Source organism: Falco rusticolus, chromosome 4, assembly GCF_015220075.1.
Source record: "Falco rusticolus isolate bFalRus1 chromosome 4, bFalRus1.pri, whole genome shotgun sequence".
NCBI lineage: Eukaryota > Metazoa > Chordata > Aves > Falconiformes > Falconidae > Falco > Falco rusticolus.
In genome coordinates, this window is record NC_051190.1 from 13,278,574 (window position 1) to 13,301,115 (window position 22,542).

At 46.3% G+C, this 22,542-nt stretch overlaps 1 protein-coding gene across 4 annotated transcripts in view; it reads left to right on the plus strand.

Moving 5' to 3' along the window:
• The window catches only part of PLXNB1 (plexin B1), an 82,580-nt gene that overhangs the window by 40,319 nt on the left and 19,719 nt on the right, over window positions 1–22,542 (plus strand). For all 4 annotated transcript variants that reach the window (XM_037385810.1, XM_037385811.1, XM_037385809.1 and 1 more), the window contains 15 exons: window positions 440–1,583; window positions 6,216–6,398; window positions 6,820–6,948; window positions 8,737–8,837; window positions 9,517–9,649; window positions 10,351–10,507; window positions 13,343–13,451; window positions 13,544–13,652; window positions 14,279–15,136; window positions 15,578–15,703; window positions 16,774–16,896; window positions 17,889–17,982; window positions 18,236–18,402; window positions 19,450–19,601; window positions 21,499–21,604. In XM_037385810.1, the coding sequence (XP_037241707.1) occupies window positions 450–1,583; window positions 6,216–6,398; window positions 6,820–6,948; window positions 8,737–8,837; window positions 9,517–9,649; window positions 10,351–10,507; window positions 13,343–13,451; window positions 13,544–13,652; window positions 14,279–15,136; window positions 15,578–15,703; window positions 16,774–16,896; window positions 17,889–17,982; window positions 18,236–18,402; window positions 19,450–19,601; window positions 21,499–21,604 (3,681 nt within the window). In that variant the 5' untranslated portion in view covers window positions 440–449. The remainder of the gene's footprint in view (window positions 1–439; window positions 1,584–6,215; window positions 6,399–6,819; window positions 6,949–8,736; window positions 8,838–9,516; window positions 9,650–10,350; window positions 10,508–13,342; window positions 13,452–13,543; window positions 13,653–14,278; window positions 15,137–15,577; window positions 15,704–16,773; window positions 16,897–17,888; window positions 17,983–18,235; window positions 18,403–19,449; window positions 19,602–21,498; window positions 21,605–22,542) is intronic.

Below are 22,542 nucleotides of genomic sequence, written 5' to 3' on the forward strand. Positions count from 1 at the left end.
CACCCTCTGTCATAGCGTAGGTAGGACCTTTCTCCTTAGGTTATATCCCTGGATTGATGAACCTCTGCTTTGGACTGTTGATCAGCAAGTCTATTACAAGTCCTGGGCTTGTGAAGAGAAGCTTTCCCCAGTGTACCAACCAGCAGCCTCTGGGAAAGCCCCCAAGAACATGACTAGCAGTATTGCAGCTTCTCCTGAAGAAGCTGTGCCTATCTTCTTGGTGTGGAGATGACTGAAGTCTCTGATACTGCTGCAGGTGCCTCTGTTGGTGTTTCTGCAAGTGTCCTGTGTTGGCTCTTTGTGTCTAGCTCTCCGCTTCCTATGGTTATGCATATGTCCTCTTTGCCCACCTCTCATCGTAAGAGTACTGTTGAAAGATTTTGAGTGTTAACTTTCACTCCTGGTTTCTGAGGAGTTAACAGCCTTTCCTCTCTTGCAGAGTGTTTACCATGCCTCTGGGAACGTTCCTCCTTCCTGTTCTCTGTTTCTTGGGAGCAGCAATTCCACAGGGACTGCAGTATGTCACGTTCTCGCACAACGCTACGAAATTCCTTCACCTGTCTATGGACTTGGAATCTGGGACCATTTACTTGGGAGCCACCAACTTTCTCTTTCAGCTGACGTCTGACCTGCTGATGAAGAATGTGGTTCAAACTGGACCAGTTCTGGACAGCAAAGATTGCCTGCCCCCGGTCTCAAAGCTGGAGTGCCCTCAGGCACACCACACTGACAATCACAACAAGCTGCTGCTAGTGAATGCAGTGCAGAAGGAGCTTATCGTGTGTGGCAGCGTGCACCAGGGAATCTGTGAGAAGAGGAGCCTCACGTCCATCGACCATGTCCTCTTCCGACCAGAGAGCCCCGGAGACACTCAGTACGTTGCTGCCAATGATCCCAATATCACCACTGTGGGACTTATAGCCTACTCAAAGGATGAAGTCCCCTTGCTGTTTGTGGGACGAGGGTACACTAGCCGGGGAGTTGGAGGAGGGATTCCTCCCATCACTACCCGAAATCTCAGGGCCCACGGAGGGGATGTTCAAGCGACAGACTCTCACTCTATTTTCTCCTATGAAGAAACAGCAAAACTGGCTGTGGGCCGGCTCTCAGAGTACAACCACCATTTCATTAAATCCTTCACTTACCGCTCGAGTGTCTATTTCCTATTCTACCGTCGGGACCTCAAATCTCAGTCACGTGAGTACAAGACCTACATCTCGCGAATCTGCCTGGATGACTCTCATTATTACTCCTATGTGGAGTTACCTCTGCTCTGCCAGGGCAAAGCCAATACGTACAGCCTCCTGCAAGCAGCCTATGTCACCCGGCCGGGAAAAGGTCTGGCCCAGGGGCAGCTATACACCGAGGGAGAAGTGCTCTTTGCAGCCTTCTCTGCCTGGCAAGCTTCTTCTGGCAGACTGAGCGAGGAGTCTGCGCTCTGTGTCTACGCAATGGAGGAGGTGGATCGCCTGACCAACTGGACTAGGGATGTTTGCTACATGAGAGATGGGAAGTCAGAAGAAGGGACAGAAGTGGCATATATTGAATACGATGTCAGTTCCAACTGTGTCCAGCTGCCAGCGGTAAGTGGCTTTGTGCCTTTGCCAGGGTAAGGAGTAGTCTTCAGCATGTTCTTGTGTTGCTTTGTGTTCCCAAAATCAGTCTGTTTCCCCACAGATGGATGTTGAAATCTATTTGGGTTAAAAGCTTTTGGGCTCGGGCTGTTTCATTGCTACTGCAGCGATGCAATGCAAGAACCATTGTGTCCTGTTGAAGTATGGTCTGCCTCATTGCTGCTGCAACTCTCTGCCCCACGTGAGCAGGTTTCCTTGCAGAGGGAGATGGACTCTGTGTGACAATGGGGAGAGCGTCTGGTGTGACCTGGTCCTGAGGCCAGTCTGATGGTAGTACCAGGCAAGAGCACTGAAGGAGCAGTACGGGTTGTTTTTATCAGCATCTTCATCTCCTGGTCTGCACTGCAGGGAAGGAAAGGAGTATGTGCATGTGCAACTGTGTATTGGCAAGGGAATTTAAGCATGTGCTCGGTCCCCGTTGCTTATGGTGAGGTGCACCTCACAATGGCTTCCTGCAAGGCACTTGGGAACAAGAAAGAACATAAGCAAAAACAAGTGTCAACAAAAATCCTGATTTCCTATAGACTGCGTTAGTCCTGCAGAATTTTCTGCCCAAGGACGACCTTTTCCTGACCTGGCTGCTTTTTGTCTCCAGAGCTGTAAGAGGTGATAATCCTTCTTTAAATTCTGTGACAAAGGCATGATGGGATGTTGCAGGATAAAAATGTGAACGAAAGTGGCTGTGACCCTGAATCCTTGCAGTCTGTCAGCCACACTGACTGGTGCTGCCATATCGGGGACAGTGACACAAACGCAGAGCATCAGCATTCTCCTGGGGCAGTGCTGGATGCAGTGTCCCGGCACGAGGCTCTGTGGTTGTGAGTATCCTGTGTTCACCAAGGGCGTTGCTAGTCCTTAGCAGAACAGCATGTTGTTATCTTTTGTCTTCCTTCTATAGAACAGTCTGTCAAGATAATTGCTTCTTCCCAGCTTTGTGCTACAAAGAGCAAAGTGGTACCACAGAGCTGTGGAAGATTCGGGGGTTGGATGTGTGGCCCAAACCCAGTCTTAAAATTATGGTTTGCCTTTTAGTAGCTGAAGCTGACTGTAGAATATTTGTGGGACAAGGGAAGGGTAAAAAGCAGATTTAGAGCAGGATGAGCGTAAGGTCAGGAGGAGTACATAAGAGCTGGGAAGCAAGAGCCTGCCCAGCTTGATGTCCCGTTTCACGCTACTTCCTAACCATGCCCTATGTGTCCATCGTGGGGCAATGTGGAAGGAATTGTCACAGGTGATTTTTAGAGCAGCTTGAGAGGGGGTTTAATGTCAGATGAGCATGAGCAGTTTAGAAAAATCCTTCATTCAAAACGTGAGTCCATCTGTACCATTTGGTCCAGCGGACAAGTGGCTGTACAGGGTGGGAGAAAAAGGCCAGTCTCTGCTATGTGATTCCTGGCGCATGATCCCAGCATCCCAGCTGCACAGTTTGGCAGTAATGGACTGACTAAAGTGTGGCATCTTATTAACAAGTGTGTCCAATGATATGTAAATGTCCTAACAAACTTTATCCTTCAGCATTCAGTACAAGGTAGCGGTTGTCATTAAGATTGTATCTAACAACACGTAAGGGTCTGTGCCAACTCCAGCCTGCTCCATTCAGTGCTGAGTGGAAGTGGCTGTCAATGAGCATTTTATGCAGGAACAGTTTTAACTCAGTTTCAATGGTGGCAGCTTGTGCTGTATGTAAGCATAATGCTAATTAATTTCACGTTTTTCTGCCTTCAAACCAGCCTGTGCACATGTATGCCCTTTTCCCTAGTTAGTACTGCCTCCAATTTTTAGCCCATCAGGAGAGGCTGAGATTTACAGTTCAATACAATCTCTTCAGCTGGGAAGAAAATACTTGTTTTTATAAGAGTTTCAGAACCAGTGAATTTGTTCAGTTTTCTGGAGATTCATTAGTCTTGAGATGCAGGTGACTCTAGTTGCTGTTAGTGACTTGATAATTGGAAGTGTGAAACATGTTTCTGCAAGGCTTGGGAAGGCTGCGTATCTTCTGTGGGTGTAGTTCTGAAGGTATGTAGCATACATTTGCAATGAGCTTTCAGTCCTTTTCATGCGTAGATATAGATTTGTCCTATTGTTGCTTCCTAGCTATGCAGTGTAGGAAGTGTGCACCAAAATTTGCAATAGTGGCTTCATCCAAACTTGCACCATCACAGTAGGATGCTGGATGATCCCTGAGGTGTATTTTCTGCAACGTTGCCAAGATGTTATTCACTGAAAACAATTCATACAGCTTCTGTGTAAATTTACATAAACACTTCATACAGTTATCGTGGTCTTAGTACTGTAGAATGGAACACGTTTCGGCTCTTGACTGTGATCAACTGCCCTGCAGACAGTCCCTGCGAGGCCACGGGCAGGCTGTGCCACTGCTGGGAGAGCTCGCGCAGGTCGCGTTGATTTATGATAGATAAATCTTGGGTGTGAAGTGACTTGCCCTTGGCATCACACACAGTGCTGAGCACAATTGGGGTACGACTATTTCTGACTTGTACGTGGTTTTTTTAAGCAAACTTTGAAGAATCAACCTCAGTAGGCTCCAGCGTTTGTCTGAAATGATGCAAAGGTTGCAAAGATAGCTAGAATCCCGTTCAAAATAAACACTTTATGCTTTTGAGTATGGAAATTTGGCTGTGGCCCATTTCCTAATAAATCTTATAGGAACTGGACAACTGGAGAAATAGACGTGTTTAAGTTACAAGAAGGCAGTTGTAAGAAGCTTTAGAATCAAATGACAGGGCTGATAAGAAATGTGTATCTGTCACTAAAAATTAGTGATAGCTTGGAGGATGGTAAAAGCTAACAATCATTAAAAGTTATAACCACCTCTGAGGTTTTAAGTCAGAGCCTTACACCTAGTATGCAGAAAATCAGTTGAATTAGTATTTGCAAGGAAAACAGTAAAGCATCAGAATGAAAGTAGTGCTAGTCTGACTGGCATGGTTTCTTCCGTGAAATCGCCGTGTCAAGCCTTGCATGCCCACTAAGACAGCAGTACATTCAAAAGTGAGTAGAGGTCAGCAGGTTAAATATATTTTACTGTAAGGCTTCCATAGACTTTGTCAAAAGCTCCTGATCGTTTTTACTTTCTCCGGGAAGCAGTTCAAGTATTATAAAAAAACCAACCAACCAAAAAAACCCCAAACCCCAAGATCCACACCCACCCCCAAGAAATGGGAGGAGAGGGAGGAAAAAGGATCAGATCTTCCATGGGGTTGGCGAGAGGTGATAAGCAGATGCCTCAAGAATGCCACGCTGTGTCATTATCGCTGACCTCTGGTGGGGGTGGCTCCATTGCCTGGTGCTGGATGGTACCGTGCAGCTCAGTGCTGCCAAATGCAAAGCCACGGACATCAGATGGAAGGAATACGTAACCTTGCTCACGAGGAGTCTAAATTCAGCCACGCTGCCCGAGGCAAGAGAGGGAGCTGTAGTCCATGCGAACTGTGCAGTTGGTACCTCTGCTCCACATGCAGTTTTGTAAAAGTAATTAGTAAGGGACTGGAGAGGGAGGTGAAAATGTTATCCGTAAGGGATTTCATTATGAAAATCATTAGTTTGCACAAGTCGCATTGTTTGAAGACAAGCCACTGATCGATTAAAAAATGATGGTTTTAATAATAATTGTTGGGTGAACAAGCCTGCATTCAGTCTACAAAAGAGTACTGTAAAATTAAAGTGGATGCAGAACAAGGCATCAAGAAAGATAAAGTAACAGAGGAACTATCCTAGACAAGACTGAGTTTGTTATTTAGGAAAAAGATGAATCATAACAGAGTTATCTTCTCTCTACACATACAAATAATAAATAAGTTGGCATTATTTCATTCTCCTTTAGAATTCAAAGTGAAGGTTTGGTGGGACTGGGAGGGACCGAACTGGAACGGAAGGATGACTGGTCATAGTGCTGTAGAGCTAATCTTCAGAAATCTCATCAGACTCAGAAGAGTGGAAGCAGTGTGCGGAGATGACTCTTGTTTTGACTTTTTGTGTGTCCCTGGTTGTATGCGCTTTTTTTTAAGCATTTTTTTTTTATTTTTAAGCATAGTAAGTTCTTCGGAGCAAGTTGTGCTTCACCCTGTCTTAATGTATGTCTTGATGCTTTGGGATTCTTCAGGCTTAGATTCTGTAGGTGATACAACAAAACTATGCAAATTGTTGGAGGCAATGCTTGTGACCAGATGGTTTTGCACTGGAAGCAGGAGTTCTCATCTTTTTGTTTTAAAATACAGTGAATTTTCCCCAAAGCTGTATCATGGCAGTGTGTAGCCAGTAATGTTTTTTGAGGACCTTAAGAGTTTAGTAGAGTTCTAAAGCATTTCATTACTGATGCTGAATGGCTGTGCTAAAATGTCTGCAGGATTTTGTGAGGGTACAAATAGCCAACGTACCTAAACTAAGTATTAAAAGCTTGGATTTTTTTTTTTTACTCAGCTTAGAGGGCTTCAAAGCTGAATTCACTGCTGGAGCACCTGCTCAAGGAATTTGGGTGGAAGGGGATGGTGGGGAGTGCTAATGTTCGTTGTATCCATTTTTTTGTATTTATTTCCTTGTTCTTTCCACTCCCCATAAAAGGACACCCTGTATGCATACCCCTGTGGCTCTGACCACACTCCCAGCCCTATGGCCAGCCGGGTACCCTTGGAAGCAGCCCCACTGCTGGAGAAAAGAGAGGGCCGTCTGACAGCTGTGGCAGTGAATGTGGAAGATGGCCACACCATTGCTTTTCTGGGAGACAGCAGAGGGAGACTGCACAAGGTATGATCTGGATGCAACAGGAAGCAAAGAGGTTAAAACTAAGCAGGGATGCGCATAAAAGTGGGAAAAAAGGCAGTTTCTCTTGTCCCTTGGGAAGTCAGGTTCCTACTAAAGATCATTACTGTCAGATGGTCTCTTCTCACACTGTACTGACTGTTGAGAGTGTAAGTGCCCCAAATAGTGGTCACGTTGCTTTTGGTTACATCTGTAGCCAGCGTTGAGGGCTGGTGCGTCCTACGTGGCTTCCGCAGGTGTTGCTACACACGTGCTTCACGTGACTGAGGTCACTGCATTGAGATTTTGGTGGGAGGTTGAAATCCTTGCACACAGCAGTGGTTCCAGCTTATTCCTGAGGTAGGATGGGTGCCCCTCAACTCCTGCTGTGACACTTTGCCTGCATACAACTGTGACTCTCTTGCAGGTGTACTTAGGAGCAATGGGAGATGCACATATATACGCTTCCTTAGCTATCCAGTTAAATAGCATCGTGAGTGGAGACCTGCTGTTTGACCAGTTGCAGGAGCACCTCTTTGTCATGACCCAGTCAATGGTAAGAGCGATAAAATCCGTTCTGCAGAAGAGCTGAAAGCATTTGAGGTCCAGACAAGCTACTGAGGGGAGTGGGGGAGGCAGAAGAAACTGTATAGCCAAGCCTGTGCTGGGCAGCAGCTGCCTGCCAGTCCAGCTTACAGGGATGGGGGCTGGCTTTTTGCAAAAGCTGGAGGAAGCCTGGAGAAAGCCTTGTTACCCTAAACTGTGCCTGTTAGGATGTGCGTTTCCCCAAGTCAGTCAGGCTGTATCAGCGGTGATGGAGGAATGTGAACTGCAGGCTATAAAAGGCTACTCTATTGGCATGAAGACAAGAGAGTGCAAATTCCTGGGTTCTTCTGTGTTGAGCAGGAACTGTTTGGACAACAGTTTGCATCTCCATCTGAGCAGAAGAATGTGAGCCTTTTGGGTTCACAAGTAATGTGACCTTTCATGGCTTTACAAAACATTAAAAAGAGAAAAGGGAGATTTTGTGTAATTAAAACTGTGGCACTTCTGGTTTTAATCAGTTAAAAGATTAAGCTGTTCTTCTGTAGGCATGTAACCTACAAAAAGCAGAAATGTGTGAGAAATGTCTTGAGATAGCAGAGGTGTGCTCTGGCTGGGTATATAAAAACAGTCTTGCAGATGAAATCAAGCTGTATAAAGAACCATGTGAGGCATCTTTCCCTCTTCTCCTGCTTTCGGTAATTCTATTTGTGCCCAGTGGCAGCTGGAGGAGAAAAAGCATTGCAATGCCTCAGGCTCTTGGGATATTGGTGTCTGCAGAGTAGGAAATCCAGCTATGGATACTTCATTTGAGAGGATTTGTACAATACCACTCGTATCAGCTCCTTGAGCTGAAAAGAAAAGGATCCTCCTAGCAAAGGAAAAACAACCCTTGAGTTACTCCAAAGTAAAGAACAAACAAAAAATGAGAGCATGCTGCAAAACCACTGCTTCCTTTCATCGCCCCCAGTGCACTTCGAGATTCTCAGAAATTTTGTAACACTTCAAAGGAGGAGTTAAAATCGGTGAGTGGAAGAAGATTAGGGAAATCTGAAATATATCCTTACCAGTAATTGTTCTGTCGATTTAAAAAATGCAAATTACATCATGTACTTAGCAAAAGTAATAGGTTGGGGATTAGAAGTTGGTATTTTAAAGTAACTGACAATGTAGTAGCTGAAGTGTAGTAGCAGATTAAAGAGAGGGCAAGAGGCTGAAATCAGCAAGGATAGTAAGTTAAAGCAGAAGTGTTTTGCAAGTGAAACTTACCCCCAGATGGCAGAAGGCTTTTGTTCCACGTTGATCAAAGCTTCTTGGTCTACTTTCAGTCAAAATGATAGTTCTGCCAGACAGAGCTGGGCCGTAGTGCAGGTGCGTTCAGGGCCTCATGCTGTCTCCAGCTTCACCCGCCTATGTGTCAAGAGAGATGATCTCCAATGACAGAGTCCAGAAAAGCACAAGAGTGAATATATTCAGTTTGTTTGCTGTTCTTTGATCCATTTTGTTAAAGTAGTTTTATCGCTAAATAAAGTCTCCTTCTTGCAAGAAGTGTCACAGATAACCCATTAATAACCATACACTTTGCTTACCTCGGTGCCTCTGTACAGCCTCATGTTTTTCACTAATATGTGAAATTGCAATTCATTTGGGCTCTGGAAACTTGTTGCATTTTTCTTGGGGATTAAGAAGTTGTTTCAGTGAGCATGAAGGTGATGGGACTTGCTAGTTAGGCAGAAGAAGCCATAGACCCTAGGGGTGGTGTTGTGTGTGCTGTGTTTTCATTCATTTCTTTCTCTGACAGGTGGTAAAAGTTCCCATACTAGAATGTTCCCTGTACTTGGACTGCGAATCCTGTCTGGCACTGAAAGATCCCTACTGTGGCTGGTGTGTCCTTCAGGGACGGTAAGATAGATCCCTTTTTCACCTGCAAGGATTTTGGAGGGATAGTGCTTAGGGATTGCCTCTAGTCCCGAATGTCTGTGTGCCTGGATTTAATTTATTTTTACTTCCTTTATGAGATATTCTCTCTAGCTTACCATTCCTCTGTCTACCTCCCTGAAACACCACCAGCAGTCACAGTTGCACACAAGGGTATGTTTTAATTGTTTTTTGGGTCTTTGGCCACCACTCACGATGCTCCTGTGCAGTGGATTTCAGCCTGGTTTTAGTCTGGCTGCAGCTCAGACTGTCTCATTTAAAACACAGAGAAACTATCTTACCTCTTCTTCTGGTGTCACACTCTTATTTAGTGCACTCTTTCACTTCTTGCTCCTCTACTGATGTTGCTTACTGAGACTTGGTTTTATTCCAGCGCGTCTGTCTGCTTGCTGGCTTTGTCTCCCTGTAGAATGCCATAGGAACAAGTTTGTGACCCTTGAATCCCAAGCAGTGCCTACCCGTCTATGTTTTGGCAACAGTTCATCCTGTTATTGAAGATGGTGGGAGGCTGGAACTTCATGGCTTGTGTAGCAGCTTCCCCAAGGCTCTAGCAAGGCTTCAGAGAGCCAGTGTCAGCCTGGAAGCCGAACATGTCCTGCTAGGCTGCACAGATCTCACTGGGATTCTTGCTATTTCCCTGCAGGTGCAGCCGTCGCTCTGAGTGCCTGCGGTCCAGGTTGAGCGAGCAGTGGCTCTGGAGCTTTAACTCTACACAGCAGTGTCTCTCTGTCCAGTCGCTAACTCCAGCCAATATCAGCAGAGAGGAAAAGAGAAATGTAAGTGGTGATGATCCTCCGATGATGCCCCAGCATGTAGAAAGTCCCCTGCAAACTCTGAGGAGTCACCAGTCCTCCTGTTGCTTTCAGTGGGGCACTGAATCACTGAGCCTTCAAGCATATGTCTGCCTCGCATAAGGGACTTAACAGCTTGGCTGTACCAGGAGGGAATTTCTTCCCCATAAAACTAAATGTCCTTGCCTGCTCAGAGTTACTGGGTATTCTGGAGTATTTGGTGGCTGCTGGGGTGGGGTCCCTCCTTGGCTTAGTATCTACAAGGTGCCCACGTCTGTGGCTTCACAGTGTTTTTGACACTTGCTGTCAGGAGGATCTGAAAGGAGCTACCCAAAATTATAGCTTCAGTTTGACATCTGAGAGCTGGCAGAAAAGCTAAGAAGGTGCTGCAGTGTTTTGAAGTCTGACATTGTGTCAGGAGGTGGCAAGAACCTGTCTTTTGCTAGAGACTTGGGCAAAGGGGGAAGTTGCCAGTTGCTTGGTGGATGCCAAGTTCAGTTTGTGAATGGCAAGAGATGATGAATGGAACCGTCAGTCCTAGGAGGCATTATAGGAAAATGAGTGCATATGTAGATAACTACTTTATGGGGCTCTTACTTTGAAAAAAATAGAACAAGAAAATCAGATGAAATAAAGAAGAATGTGTTAGAGGGCAAATTATTTACCGGATGTTACTGAATTGGTAGATATTCTTGGCTATCTCGGACTTACCTTCCCTGCGTGAGGAAGAATTTTACTCATGTTACTTTGAAGATTATGAAAGCCCAGCAGTCCTGACAGAGTCAGGAATCATGTGTCCTTCTCCAGATCCCAGCCAAGCACCAGCTTTGCCAACAGGAGCAGGTCAGTGAAATGCTTTAAATGGAGCATGATAGCTCTGATAACATTGTTGGGAGAAAGTATGTTGTAGGTCCATCAGATTGCCAGGATTAACAGCCACGAATGTATGTGGTCTGTCAGCAGGTGTTCATTTCATTCTTCATAATATGTGTGCTGTCTACTTGTGTGTCACACACATCCTGTGCTGTTTTGGGCTGTTGCCAAATTCCAATGCCAAATTCTGGCAGTTGGAAAGGAGATCCTGCTTGAAGGGTTATATGCAAATCTGAACATGATCTGAAATGCAGTCTAGAGTGGTTTGGCTGGTTTGTCATAAATCTGGAGAGAGATCTCTCCTAAATACTGCTTCATTATTTAAATCAAACAAAATGCAAGCCTTCTTAAAATCCATGTAGTAGTGGGAGAAGGAAGTACATGTAAGGAAAGGCAAGAGACCCACAGTCCTCAGAGTTAGAAATTACTCCATAATGCAGCACAACCTCAGAAAATACATAGTCAGGCTTCTATTACTGTGAACAATAACTGGCTAAGTACTGCTAATTGGCCACTCTAAAGAACCCGGAGAGTTCTCAGGTTGTAGTCTTTGCATTGGATTTTACCCAGCCTGTCAGTGTGAGCTTTGATGAGCTGATCTCTTCAAAGAGCTTGTTCATCTCTAGTAAAAGGCAGGTGCCAGCTGGGAAGCATTCCACATAGTTCACCTAAGTGGCTAAACAGATTTTCTGTGCAAGTATGCAATAGCTAGTAGGTCTGAAGCAATCTCCGTGGACATAACATGACAGCAGAACCCAGCTAACACACTCATGCAATCTCAAACTCCTTCATTTTCAATGTTATTTACAGTATTATCCTGTCTGGCTTTCACACTGCTTTTGTCTGGAACAAGCCAGCCAGGTCTCCATTCAGGGTGGTCAGGCACAGAAGGAAAGGGCTTTCTGCACTGCCACTACAGGCAGAGTGTGCAGGATTGGCTTCCCTGTTTAGCTCTGCAAATATGGGCTTCAATTTAAGCACAGTTGTGAAAAATCAGTGTAGCTAAAGCCATAGTCTAGTTCTTACTATTCCAGGCTTCAGATACTCCTATTTACTCCTTCACAGGCCAGTCTTGCTTTTATTTCAAGACTCCATAAATGCTTTGCCTTTGTTACTTTCATATTGCATCTCTGAGGTTTAACAAATTGCTTCCGTTTTTATTTATGAGCCTGAACTTGCTCATGGATGGTTTGTGTCCGTTTGATCTATTTGTGTTGTCCTTTTGCTTCCACAGCTCTTCTCCCACGCGGTGAACGGCCAGGCATTCTTAGTGCAGAGTTCTGCCATGTTAACTGTGTCAACTTTTCCTTTGCCTTCCTCTCGCCTTCGCTGTATTGCTAACCCTGCTTTGCATGGCTTCCTTGCTCTGCTAAGATGAATTTGAAGCTGGTAACCAGAATCATAGACTGTTTTTTAAATGAGGTCTCATCAGGGCCTTAGATACTGGCACTTTCCTATTCCTACTTATAATACTTTTCCCAGCTTACTAAAATATTTGCGTTTTTTCAGCTTTGTTTTAAAGGTTGCATACCAGCTCATCTGTCACTTTAAGCTGTTGAGCTTCAAGTCGATAGCAGAAACTCTTGCTCTGAATTTGCCAGTGCTTGACCTCACCTTCTGTGCTGTTGAATAGCGTTATTGGCAGTCATGGGAAGTAATGGCCTTTTTGGAGAAAGGAATATTTATAAATATGGTGTCATAACCATGAAATCTTAGGAGGTGTTAGCCCTTCCACCACTGCCACATGCAATCTCCTCTATGACAGTGGTGACAGTACTGCAGTGACTCCTGCCTCCAGCTGCATATGATACTCTTATTTTCTTCTGTTTGTGGGTTTTCATACACACCTCATCATCAGCTGTTTTACTAGCATACTGCTGCACTTATCATTCTGTAAGGAGCCCAGCTTAGGCCTGACTGATCCGTCACCAGTCATGTTAATTGTTTTGTGGTCAGTAGAGCTTGTTTGCAAGAGGAGGTCTGAATTCTGTGAGATGAATGATGGACAAGCTTCTTGTCACTTATTTTTATAGCAAGCTGTCTTGGAGAAATCACAGCTCTTGGAGCTGAGCAGAGCATGCAATATGTTCCCATTATTTGGAGAACTAATACCCAACTCTAGAGTTGGAGGCATTTGTCTGGAACAAGATTAATTAGCTGGTTTACTACTGTCATATGCAGAGTATCTCCTTCAGGCTCATGCTGTCAGCTGCAGTAAGTTTTGACCATCTCTGCAGCTATTTGGTCTTTCAGAAAACAGTGATAGTCTCTTCCTAAAGAGAACTGGGCTGTCCTGAGGCTTGTACTTGACATGAGACCTAGATTTAAAGCAGATAAGCCTTCAGTCATTGCAAGTGAGATTACAGGTCTTCTAAATCTCTTCACTGACTCACTTAGTCTGGACATAGAACAAAGCTCTCAAGGTGAAGCAGTATGTGGAAGGGCATGTCAGTTCTAAGGGTTTGGTTTTCCTTTAGATGACAAAGGAAAGCAATCAGCTTTGAGCCTGGAATAGTATGTCTTCCTCTAATACAGAGGTGACAGTGGAATTGCAGAAGATAAAGATGGAGGGATCTTCAGACTAGTCCCATGGGTTGGCAAGAGCTGTCATAAACTACTCCTGACAAACTTGTCCAACCTGTTTTTAGTGTCCGTAGGATAATGCAGTGATTGAGATGCTAGGAGCATGGAAAGGAATCTGTCTCCATGTTTGACAGTATCTTTTCTCAAGCAAGCTGTGTCACTTAACAGTATGACAGACTTCTAGTGGCTCCATTGCTAAGAAATTTTTATTTTCGTTTTCAGATCATGTCACCATAAAGCTCGTAGTGCGTTTCCATGACATCTTCATTGCTTCTGTGGACTTCTCTTTCTATGACTGTGCTGCAGTGGCCCTGATGTGGAAATCGGCACCGTGAGCACTTGCTTTTTGTTGTCTGTAGTTATAGGGAGGGTGGCTGTCCCTTCTGGGTTGTCTTAGCAGCTGCTTTTCTATCATTGTTCCAGGTGCCAGAAGTGTGTGAGCAGTCTCTGGGGATGTAACTGGTGTATCCAGCAGCACCTCTGCACCCACAAAGCAGCCTGTGAGGAAGGAACCATTATCTACAATGAAAGGGTGCGTCTCCTCACTCCTAGACATATGTGCTATAACAGCCTCAGCGAGTTGCAGTGAATCGGATCTCTCCTCGGGTAAAATAGCATCTGTTAGTCACGTCAAGCAAGGAAGCGAGCTGTTGGCACAAAGCCTCACCTTGGAGTGACAGAAGCTTCTACATCCCTGATGCTACAGGGTCTTGCTAGGTTTTGGGGGCAGTGCCATCAGATGAAGGAGGTCACACTTCTCCTGGTGTTATCCAGCCTGTGTTTTCAAAGCGGGGGACAAGAGCAAGCTGGCAGGGAGGCTGCGTGTGGGGAGGTGGAACAGATGCCCAGTTTGTGGCTGCCACTGGTCATCTTGCAGTTTTGTGGGGGATGAAGTCAGGCAGGCGCAGGCCTCCCTCAGAGGAGAGGTGAGTGCAGGCATCTGTGGGAAGAGGGGATGTTGCTGGATCTTGTGCACTGTGAGCATTCCCCAGACCCATCCCAAGACAAGGTGGTATGAGATGTGGCTCTCACTGAAATCCAGAGGGTGAAGCAGCCTCTTGTGAACACTGCTACAGGAAATAACATGGAGTGTTTTTCTGCTTGGGTTTTATTCTGGTTTTTTCTCTCTTCTCACCCCACTGTATTGTTTTTCTCTAGGCGCAGATCCCAACCTCAAGTGTGTTTCCTTCTTCAGCAGCTCCCCTCACCAAGTCCTCTACCACAGCCTCAAACATGGCCACAAAACCCGTCACTCCCCCTGTGCATGCGGTACCAAGCGCTGTGCCCCCCACGGAGCCCAACCTTGTCACGCTCTCCACAGCCTTGGATATGACAACTAAGCCTACAGAAACCCTCAGCTATACATACTTGACTCTCTCAACTGAAGCAGCCTCTCTCCAGGCTGTCACAGAATCCCCTCTGCCACCACCAGCAGACAAACCTGCTGTCACTGTGCCGGAGACAACTTCTCCTGCTGCATCTGTCCTTGCCAGCCCATCCAAAAACATGGATCACGCAGCTTTGCCCTCCGAAGGGCCAGCCACTGGCCGGGAGCCGCAGCACACCGACCCACCCACCACCCTAGTGGGTAGTCCTCTGCACACATCTGCAGCAGCAGTAACACCTTCCCCTCACGTCACTGGTTTCAAGTGGCCTCCGAGTTCTTTTCCCAGCACAGAGGCACTGACGTCTGCCATCCCATCTCCCCAGACCCCCAGCCAGGTGCCGAGGGGCCCCGCTGCCTCGGACTCTCCCGCACTGCTGGGAACTGAACTACCTGCTTCAGAGCTCCCACCATCAGCTCCCCCAGACTGGCTGCTGGAGGAAGGCACAGAGCTCCAGGACACAGAGGACTGGATGGATTTCCTGCAGGCTGAGAATGACACATCTCCCTTCTCTGCTTCTACTCTGCTGTCGGGTGATGGCGATTCTTCAGAGAGGGATGTCCCTGACTTCCCCAGGATCCTCCACCCTGACCTCGACTATCAGTATGATGCCCCTGAGTTTTGGGAGGAGGTAAGTTGCGGTGCTGTGAAATTCAGTCTAAGGCTGTAACGCTTTGAAATTTTCATACGGATTGCTGGTCTAGTATTTCAGCGCACAGGAGAGGTGGTGCTTATTGACAGTGTAGAATCCTCTGCCAGTGTAGAAGCTGACCGCTGTTATGTCCAGACTGAGAAGAGGCAGCCTGAGGAAGAAAAATGTGTGCAAAGTTCCCAGGTCCTGTAGAAATGCTGCTGACCTGAAAGTGGCAGCTGCTGTGATGTCCAGCATATTCACGCTTTCTGTTTGCCTCTTTGGGGCTCTTGCATTGTTTTCTTGTAACTTCATGGTAAAGAAGGCACAGCTGTGTCTTTGTTCAGGCAGTGCTTGTTTCTCTGTCAGTGTGTTAGGTTTTGATTCCCTGTATCAGAGCCACGGAGGTCTCTTTCTCTAAAGACCTGTGTTTGTTTTCAGAATGAAGAGCTTAGCTGGGGTCCAGATGCATGTCCTTGTGTGCAGGGAATCCAGGGATCTTCACTGTTTCCAGTCAACGTGGCAAGGAAGATAACTCTGCTGGGAAAGAATTTCCACCTCTACCAGGTAGTCACCTCAAGGCCATCGGCACTGAGAAACTGTGTTAATGCAGAGCTCTGTTTGGGCAACCTGTCCGCTGCACTGCTAAAAATACGTGTAAGACATGATTGTGGCTCTGCCTAGGTTTCTCCTGTTTGCAGAAATATCAAGAGGAATGACCTACTGTGAATAAAGAATAACATAGCTGGATTTACTGGTGGGGTAGGAGGTTACCCAGAGTACAGGTGTGCACCAACCTGCTGGAGAAGATCTGCATGTGTTTGGATTGTTGCACCTGTGCTGCACTGTAGATGGTATAACTTCCTGCTGGATCTCTGCTGATTGATTGTGTCTCCATAAGTTAAATAAGTAATCTGTTTCCTTTCTGGCATGCCCACGTTAACGTGGCTGTTCCTGTCATACCTGAAACTTCTCTAATGGGGAAAACCACCCTTGGAAACTATGTTTCTTGGGTGTGCCGCTGATAAAATTCTCTTTGCTTCTCAAGACAGAAGACTGATTGAGTAGAACTGCCTCAGAACATGCAGCCCACAAACTAATTGTTACTTTATATGTTAAACCTGATATACTGCACTGCTCAGAGGAGCCGAGCTGGTTACAGATGCATATCAATCTTTTTTACATGAAGTATCTAAGCGATTCAGTGGAAGATTTACAGGGGAGAGAAGAAGAATACACTTAGTGTTTTTTGAAGTGCGCTGCCCTAATCTGTGTACTCCCCTCTTCGTTGCCAAGCTAGTGTTTCAGAGACATAACAGCATAACTTCACGGTCCCAGTGGTTTTTCTATAATTCCTCCTCCTGTGCCGCGTTCTTCCCGCACTGACACACACATGCTCCCTTCTAGGTGTTTTGGTTTTGTGTTGCTTTACCTTTTACACATGGAGGCAGTGACAGCTTAGAGAGCCCTTCAATATGGCATAGAGTTAGCATAACAAAGGGAGTGAGAGGAGCACGCTGCTTGCACAGCAAGTGGCTTGGTAAAAGGTACTGAATTGGAGAGGCAGGAGGACCGCAGTCATTTAGCAGGAAGCTCCGTGGAGTTGAGCAGTGGTGCCATGTGTATCTTCTCTGCAGGACCAGCAGTGGGACTATGAGTGTGTCCTGAATTTGGAGGGGAGAACAGTGGTGATGGATGCATATGTGGAAGGAGAAGAAACAAACCAGTCCCTCTGTTATATCACCTGCCAGATGAACCAGGTGAGTGCTTAGAATACAACGCCGTTCCGGAGTTCACACTGGTGCTGGTTTTGCTCAGCAAAACAGCAGGCTGGAAGGTGAGCTCTTTGGGGGAAAAGCGCATATTTTGCAAAAGTATTTGTAGAATATTTAGCAGTACAGGGCCCTCATCTGTGATACTACTGCCTGGCAGTACTGGTATCATCAACTTGCAGAAAGATTGTGCAGTCTGAGCCACAGGACCCGTTGCTGTGTTTGCTGTAGTGCGGGATGGTGCCGTCTCTGAATCACCACCCACTGCAACCTGCCAGGACAGTGCCACTTTTGCTTTAGCTTTGAGCTACTGTTGTTCATGATTCTCTGGATCATGACTTCTGTGATGGTGATTCTTTGAGGGGGGAAGCTATTAATACCAATTTTATTCTTCTTAGTGGTGGAAGCTAGCCTGCAGATTGTAGGATTAACAGGCAAAACTAAAACAGCCGCGTACGTTTCTGGGCGATGTGTTGATTTTACTTAGGGCAAGATTTGCAAGGAGGGATGGTATTTTTAGTTCATAAACTCAGATAGTTAAGGAAGAGGAGCAACATAGGCTCTTGTGCACACAAGTCCTGCAGACCAATTGTAATCCTACGTTTTCAGCTCTACTGAAATTGCATAAATGCCAGCTTGAGCAGTTTTCTGAGCAGGTGACTAGTAGATAGGAGCTAGCCATTTAGGAGTGCCATTAGGAAGTTAGACTAGTATTGTCATGTTGTTTTCAATGTTCAACCTGGCAAACCAATGCCTGCTACTCTTTCTAGAGCAGAATTCTGTCTGTGTGAACCAGTTAGGGCAGGCTTGTGCTGCCACTGCCCCAGCTAACGCTGCCTTGCCTGTGTTCACGGGAAGCTCCGTACAGGCTGTATGTGCTGGTGTGCTGTGCAGGATGGATGCTGGTGCTGTTTGCCTGTTCAGCTGGCCTGTTTGTGCCTCTATTAAGTTCTTTGTCTTGATGGTCTTTGTCTTTGCAGTACAGTTACACAGCGCCTCAACTCGAATTCAACGCTGTGGTGTTTGTGCAGAGGCGACAACACCTTCGAGTGGACAGTGCTGCAGATCTTTATGGTAGGAGTGCAACACCTCCACAGCAAAAAGACAGCAGATGAGGTGGAAGAGAATTGAGAAATCCTCAAATAAGGCTTTTTCCATCTGCAGTAGACCTATCGCAAGGAAACCAAGGGCAACATACAGCCTTGTTTCTGTTGCTTGTCACAGGGGGTGGGCGGAGGAGAGGGGTCTGTGGAAGACGACAAGTTGCTGGATTGTTCTGTGCCCTGGGGGATACTTGCAGATGCCTCTGAATTTTTTTCCTTTGCAGTGACTTTTTACAACTGCTCTGTGGGACACACTGATTGTAGCCGCTGCCAAACAGCTGACTCAAAGTACAACTGTGTGTGGTGTGGAGGTGACAACCCCAACTGTATCTTCAGGGGCTCCTGCAAGGAAGAGATAGAAGACCTGTGTCCAGCACCTCTCATTCACTCTGTGAGTAACTTGCTAGTGTATTGCACCCAGGGCAAGGAGGGCTCTGTTCTGCAGTTGATACCAAAGACCTGTGAACTCAGAGTGTGAACAGTGCAGCTCAATAATACATTGGCCATCTGAAGAGCAAGTTAGTCCTATTCTACTGTGATCCCTCAGTGTTGTGAGAATGCTAGACTTCTATGCTGGGCTTTCAGTTTGCTGGTAGAGAACAGTGGGGAAAGATATATTTGTGTCTTGTGCAAGCCGAAACAGGCACACCGGAAGGAACACAACCATTCAGGAGCTGGGAAAGGGTCCACAAATTGGATCTTCCAACTGTCCCGAGCCAGACCCTGAAATAGGTTGGCCCAACTGAGCCTGGGACAAAGGAGGGCAAAACCTAATGGCAACAGCACAGCAAGGGTGGGAGAGGCATGACAGATCGCTGGAATTAATTATTTTGTCTGTTTATTTTAAATGTTTCTTGCTAACTGCCACATGACAAGTGTCTGTAGCCATGTGTCCCTTTTGCTGTCAGCTTGTCCTCCCTCTGGTGGCACACAACATCCATGTGCTGCATCTTGTCTCAGTTTATCTTGGTTGCCGCTCAGGGACAGAGCTTTGACGTTTGTGCAGCATGCAATTCATTGTCGTACTGATGCTGAGGGGGGAATGGTGCTTGCTGCTTCAATACTAGTAACATGTATTGGCTTGTGCATTCCCACTCTTCGGCAGAAATGTCCTGTGGAGTGGTCAGCATGTTGATGAGAAGGCAAAGCAGGGCAGTCCTTGCCTTAGAAGTCTATAGCGGATTATCACCTCTGGGGGGGACTGCTGGCAACAGTGAGGTATGGGGAAGAAGGCTCTGACTGTGGTGTTCTTTATGGCCTTTCTTCTGATGAGGGTGCAGCCTGTTGTTGGTCCAAGCCAGTAAAAGGAATCCATAGCAGTGAACCAGCTAGGCAGTTTGTAATGGGGCAGATGAAGGGCCCTGTGCTGTAGATCAGTCGCCAGACTGCAGGGGTCTGAGATACTGTGACATTTACACGTGCGCGGATGTCTTTGCAGGTGTACCCCCTGTCTGGACCAGTGGAAGGTGGCACTAGAATCACCATCACTGGCTCAAACCTCGGGCAGAAACATCAAGACATTGCAGAAACTGTCACTGTTGCAGGAATTCCCTGTGCCGTAGATGCTCAAGAGTATGAGATCTCTAGCAGGTAGAGTATCTGTGAAACCTCCTCCCGGAGGCAGGTGCTGGCTTTTCCCTTGGCTGCTGACACCAGCCTGAGATGTCATTGCCTTTGCTGTAGCAGGTATTGAGCCTTGCCCATTCCCCAGGGAATGCCCCTGAGTAAGGTCAATGTCTGATTAGTTACTCGGGCAGTGACCTTAGAGAGATAGTTGTGTACAAGGCGATGGCCAAATGGTGCTGTCGCATACCGACCACGCTGCCAGCACAGAGCCCGCAGGCCAGCCAGATCAGGCAGTCACAGGCTCGGAACCGTGCAGTTTCATGGGAGTCTCTCCCAGTCACAGGGTGATTTTAACAAAGCGAAGGACATGGGTTGTGCAAGTGTCACTGCCAGGAAAATATCCTGACCGTGTTAACACAGGGTGAGGATGGGAATGCATGGCTGGAGGTACGGCACAGATTCTTGCCTCTGCTTGAACGGGCACACCCCTAGACTGCCATTCTTCACTTGCCAGCCAGACTTCTACCTCCCAGAAACAAACCCAATGAAAGGACCCTCTCAACTAGGGACAGACTAGGGAGTCCTGGTGGGCCTTATGCCATCCTGCTGGTGGCTAGAAGTGCCTGGCAGGTCACACAGTGCTCGTAAAAGTAGTGGCAAGGAGGAGGATGAGAAGCAGAAAGACCTGTCCTGCTGATGCCAGCTATGTCAGTAATAGAGAACTGGGTATCTGGTGTGTCTGGTCAGGGCAGGACCACAAAACTAGGCAGTGTAGTCAGGTGTTGCGGGAGGTGTGACTGGGGGATAGCTAGGAAACGAGTAGAAAGGGCGATTTGTGTAGTTGGCCTGTGGCAGGGCAAGTGGGTGGGAGCCTTGGACAAGGGAGGGAGAGGAGCCAAGCAACCGACAGGAGAAGAGGAGAGCAATTGTGAGTAACCTCTCATCAGAGCTATCACAAACCCATATTTTTCCATTCCATGGTAGCAGTAGTTGTAGCACCCTTTTCTCTGGGAGCCAGGTAAGATCCTGCTGGGAAATGGCCTGCTGTGTTGAGCAGTGTTGTCCCGTCTGTGCGCCTTGTTTGTCTGGATCCATCTGCTTTCTGTTTTCATCCTAGAATTAGAGCATAATCTTTCTGGGGTTAGCACTGTCTTTGTTCTGTATCTGTAAATCACCTGGCATCACAGGGTCCTGGCTTGGGACTGCCCTGGCTCAGTTCAAATTCCTGAGCCTTTTTGGTTGAGGGGATATAGCTGTGAACCTGGAACCCACTCCTGAGCAAGGCCCAGACACGATTAATCTCCTATCGGGTGGGAAGGCTGGGAAGTCTCCTGCAGAGTAGTTTTTCTGTTAGCATATCAGTGCTGTAACACAGGATTCCTTGCTGCCCTGTTCCAAGTACCACCTGACTCTTCATCTTGTTGGCATCTCCCATACCAAATTATGGCTGGGGAGAATGGGTGGTGCTGATCAGGGGATCCTGGCTGGTTCCAGAGGCCTTGGCTGAAGGCCAGCACCAGCTGAACCTACAGTCCTGAGTTTTCTTCTGCATCAGCCACAGTGCTAACGCGTGGATTGACCACTGCGAGCTTGGGGTCACTCCACATGTGGCTGACTTGATCAACTCTGGACAACAGAGTTCTTGGACTCTTCATGTGTCTGTGATGTGGTGGGTTTCATCCTGTCTGTCCCAGAAATTTTGGATAGGATAGGCCTGTTTGGAACTGCCCCCTGCTTTTTTCTGCTGCACCTATTCCAGCTTTTAAAGGTGTTTCTCAATGTTTGGTTGTGTATTCTGAGCATGTGTTAAGACTGAAAGGAGAAAGGCGCTGTGGTTGCTAGGTGGTTTTAGGACACGATGCAATGGATACAGCTCATCTGCTCTTCCACGGTGTGACACTGTTCTTGGATTGCCCTGCAGTATTGTATGCGTCACTGGCGGGAGCTGGACGGAGAGATTTGGGCACATTGTGGTGGAAGTGCCTGGAGGAGGACGTGGCGTTTCTGGGCATATTTTCACCTATCAGGTAATGTAGCTATTGCTTCTGTAATACCTCTCCCTGTTCTTCCAGTGTCTCTGCTAAATGGCTATTGCATTAACTTAGGGGACTCTACCAGGCACTCGCTACTGGTATTTTTATCTGACTTTTCTGGTGTTTGTGTTGTGGGACGTTTTGGGGAGAGAATTTCTTGTTTTGTTTTTTCTTTGCCCCCCCCCCCCCCCCCCCCTTTAGATTATAAGAACAGCAGTACTGAGTAACACTAAAGATTCTGTAGTCTAGTGAGGTTTGTTTTTTTTTTTTTTAAATTGACAATGGTCACTTAAATGCTTAAAGAAAAAGGAAAAGTACAGGGTGCCTTTCTGATTTGGAGATACATTTTTTTTTTATTGATTACTTAACATCTTACCAAGAATTATGACTTTTTTTTAATTAATTTGCAAACTGCTACTTGAACATACTTTTAGCATCTGACCTTCAGCAGCAGCTGGTAGCAGTTAAGTCCAAAGTTACTGTGCATTGTGTGGAGAAATATTTCCTATAATTTTTAAACACATTTCTGATAACTTGTTGATATCTTAAACCCAACAACTATGAAATAATATGTAAGTAGTTTTGGGATACAATTACTTGCTTTTCATTCTTGCTGTGCAACTTACAAGTTATGTACCTAGTTGCATGTCTCCCCCTTCCATGGGAAGGAGATGCCTGAAAATTCTTAGGCTATTCCATTTTTGGCTGTATAGAACCGTTTTATATACTAGATTATGCTTGTTGCTCTTGGTTTTAGTTTTATTATCACCATTTTGAGGCAGGGTGATGAGGACTGCATACTAATAATCAAGATGTGAATGCAAAAGGAATTTTTAATGTGGCATAAAAATCTTTTTTTATTCCCAGTAATTTCCTTCCCAGTAATTCCTACTACTTGGTGTGGTTTTGTTGAAATCTGTGCTCACAGCTGG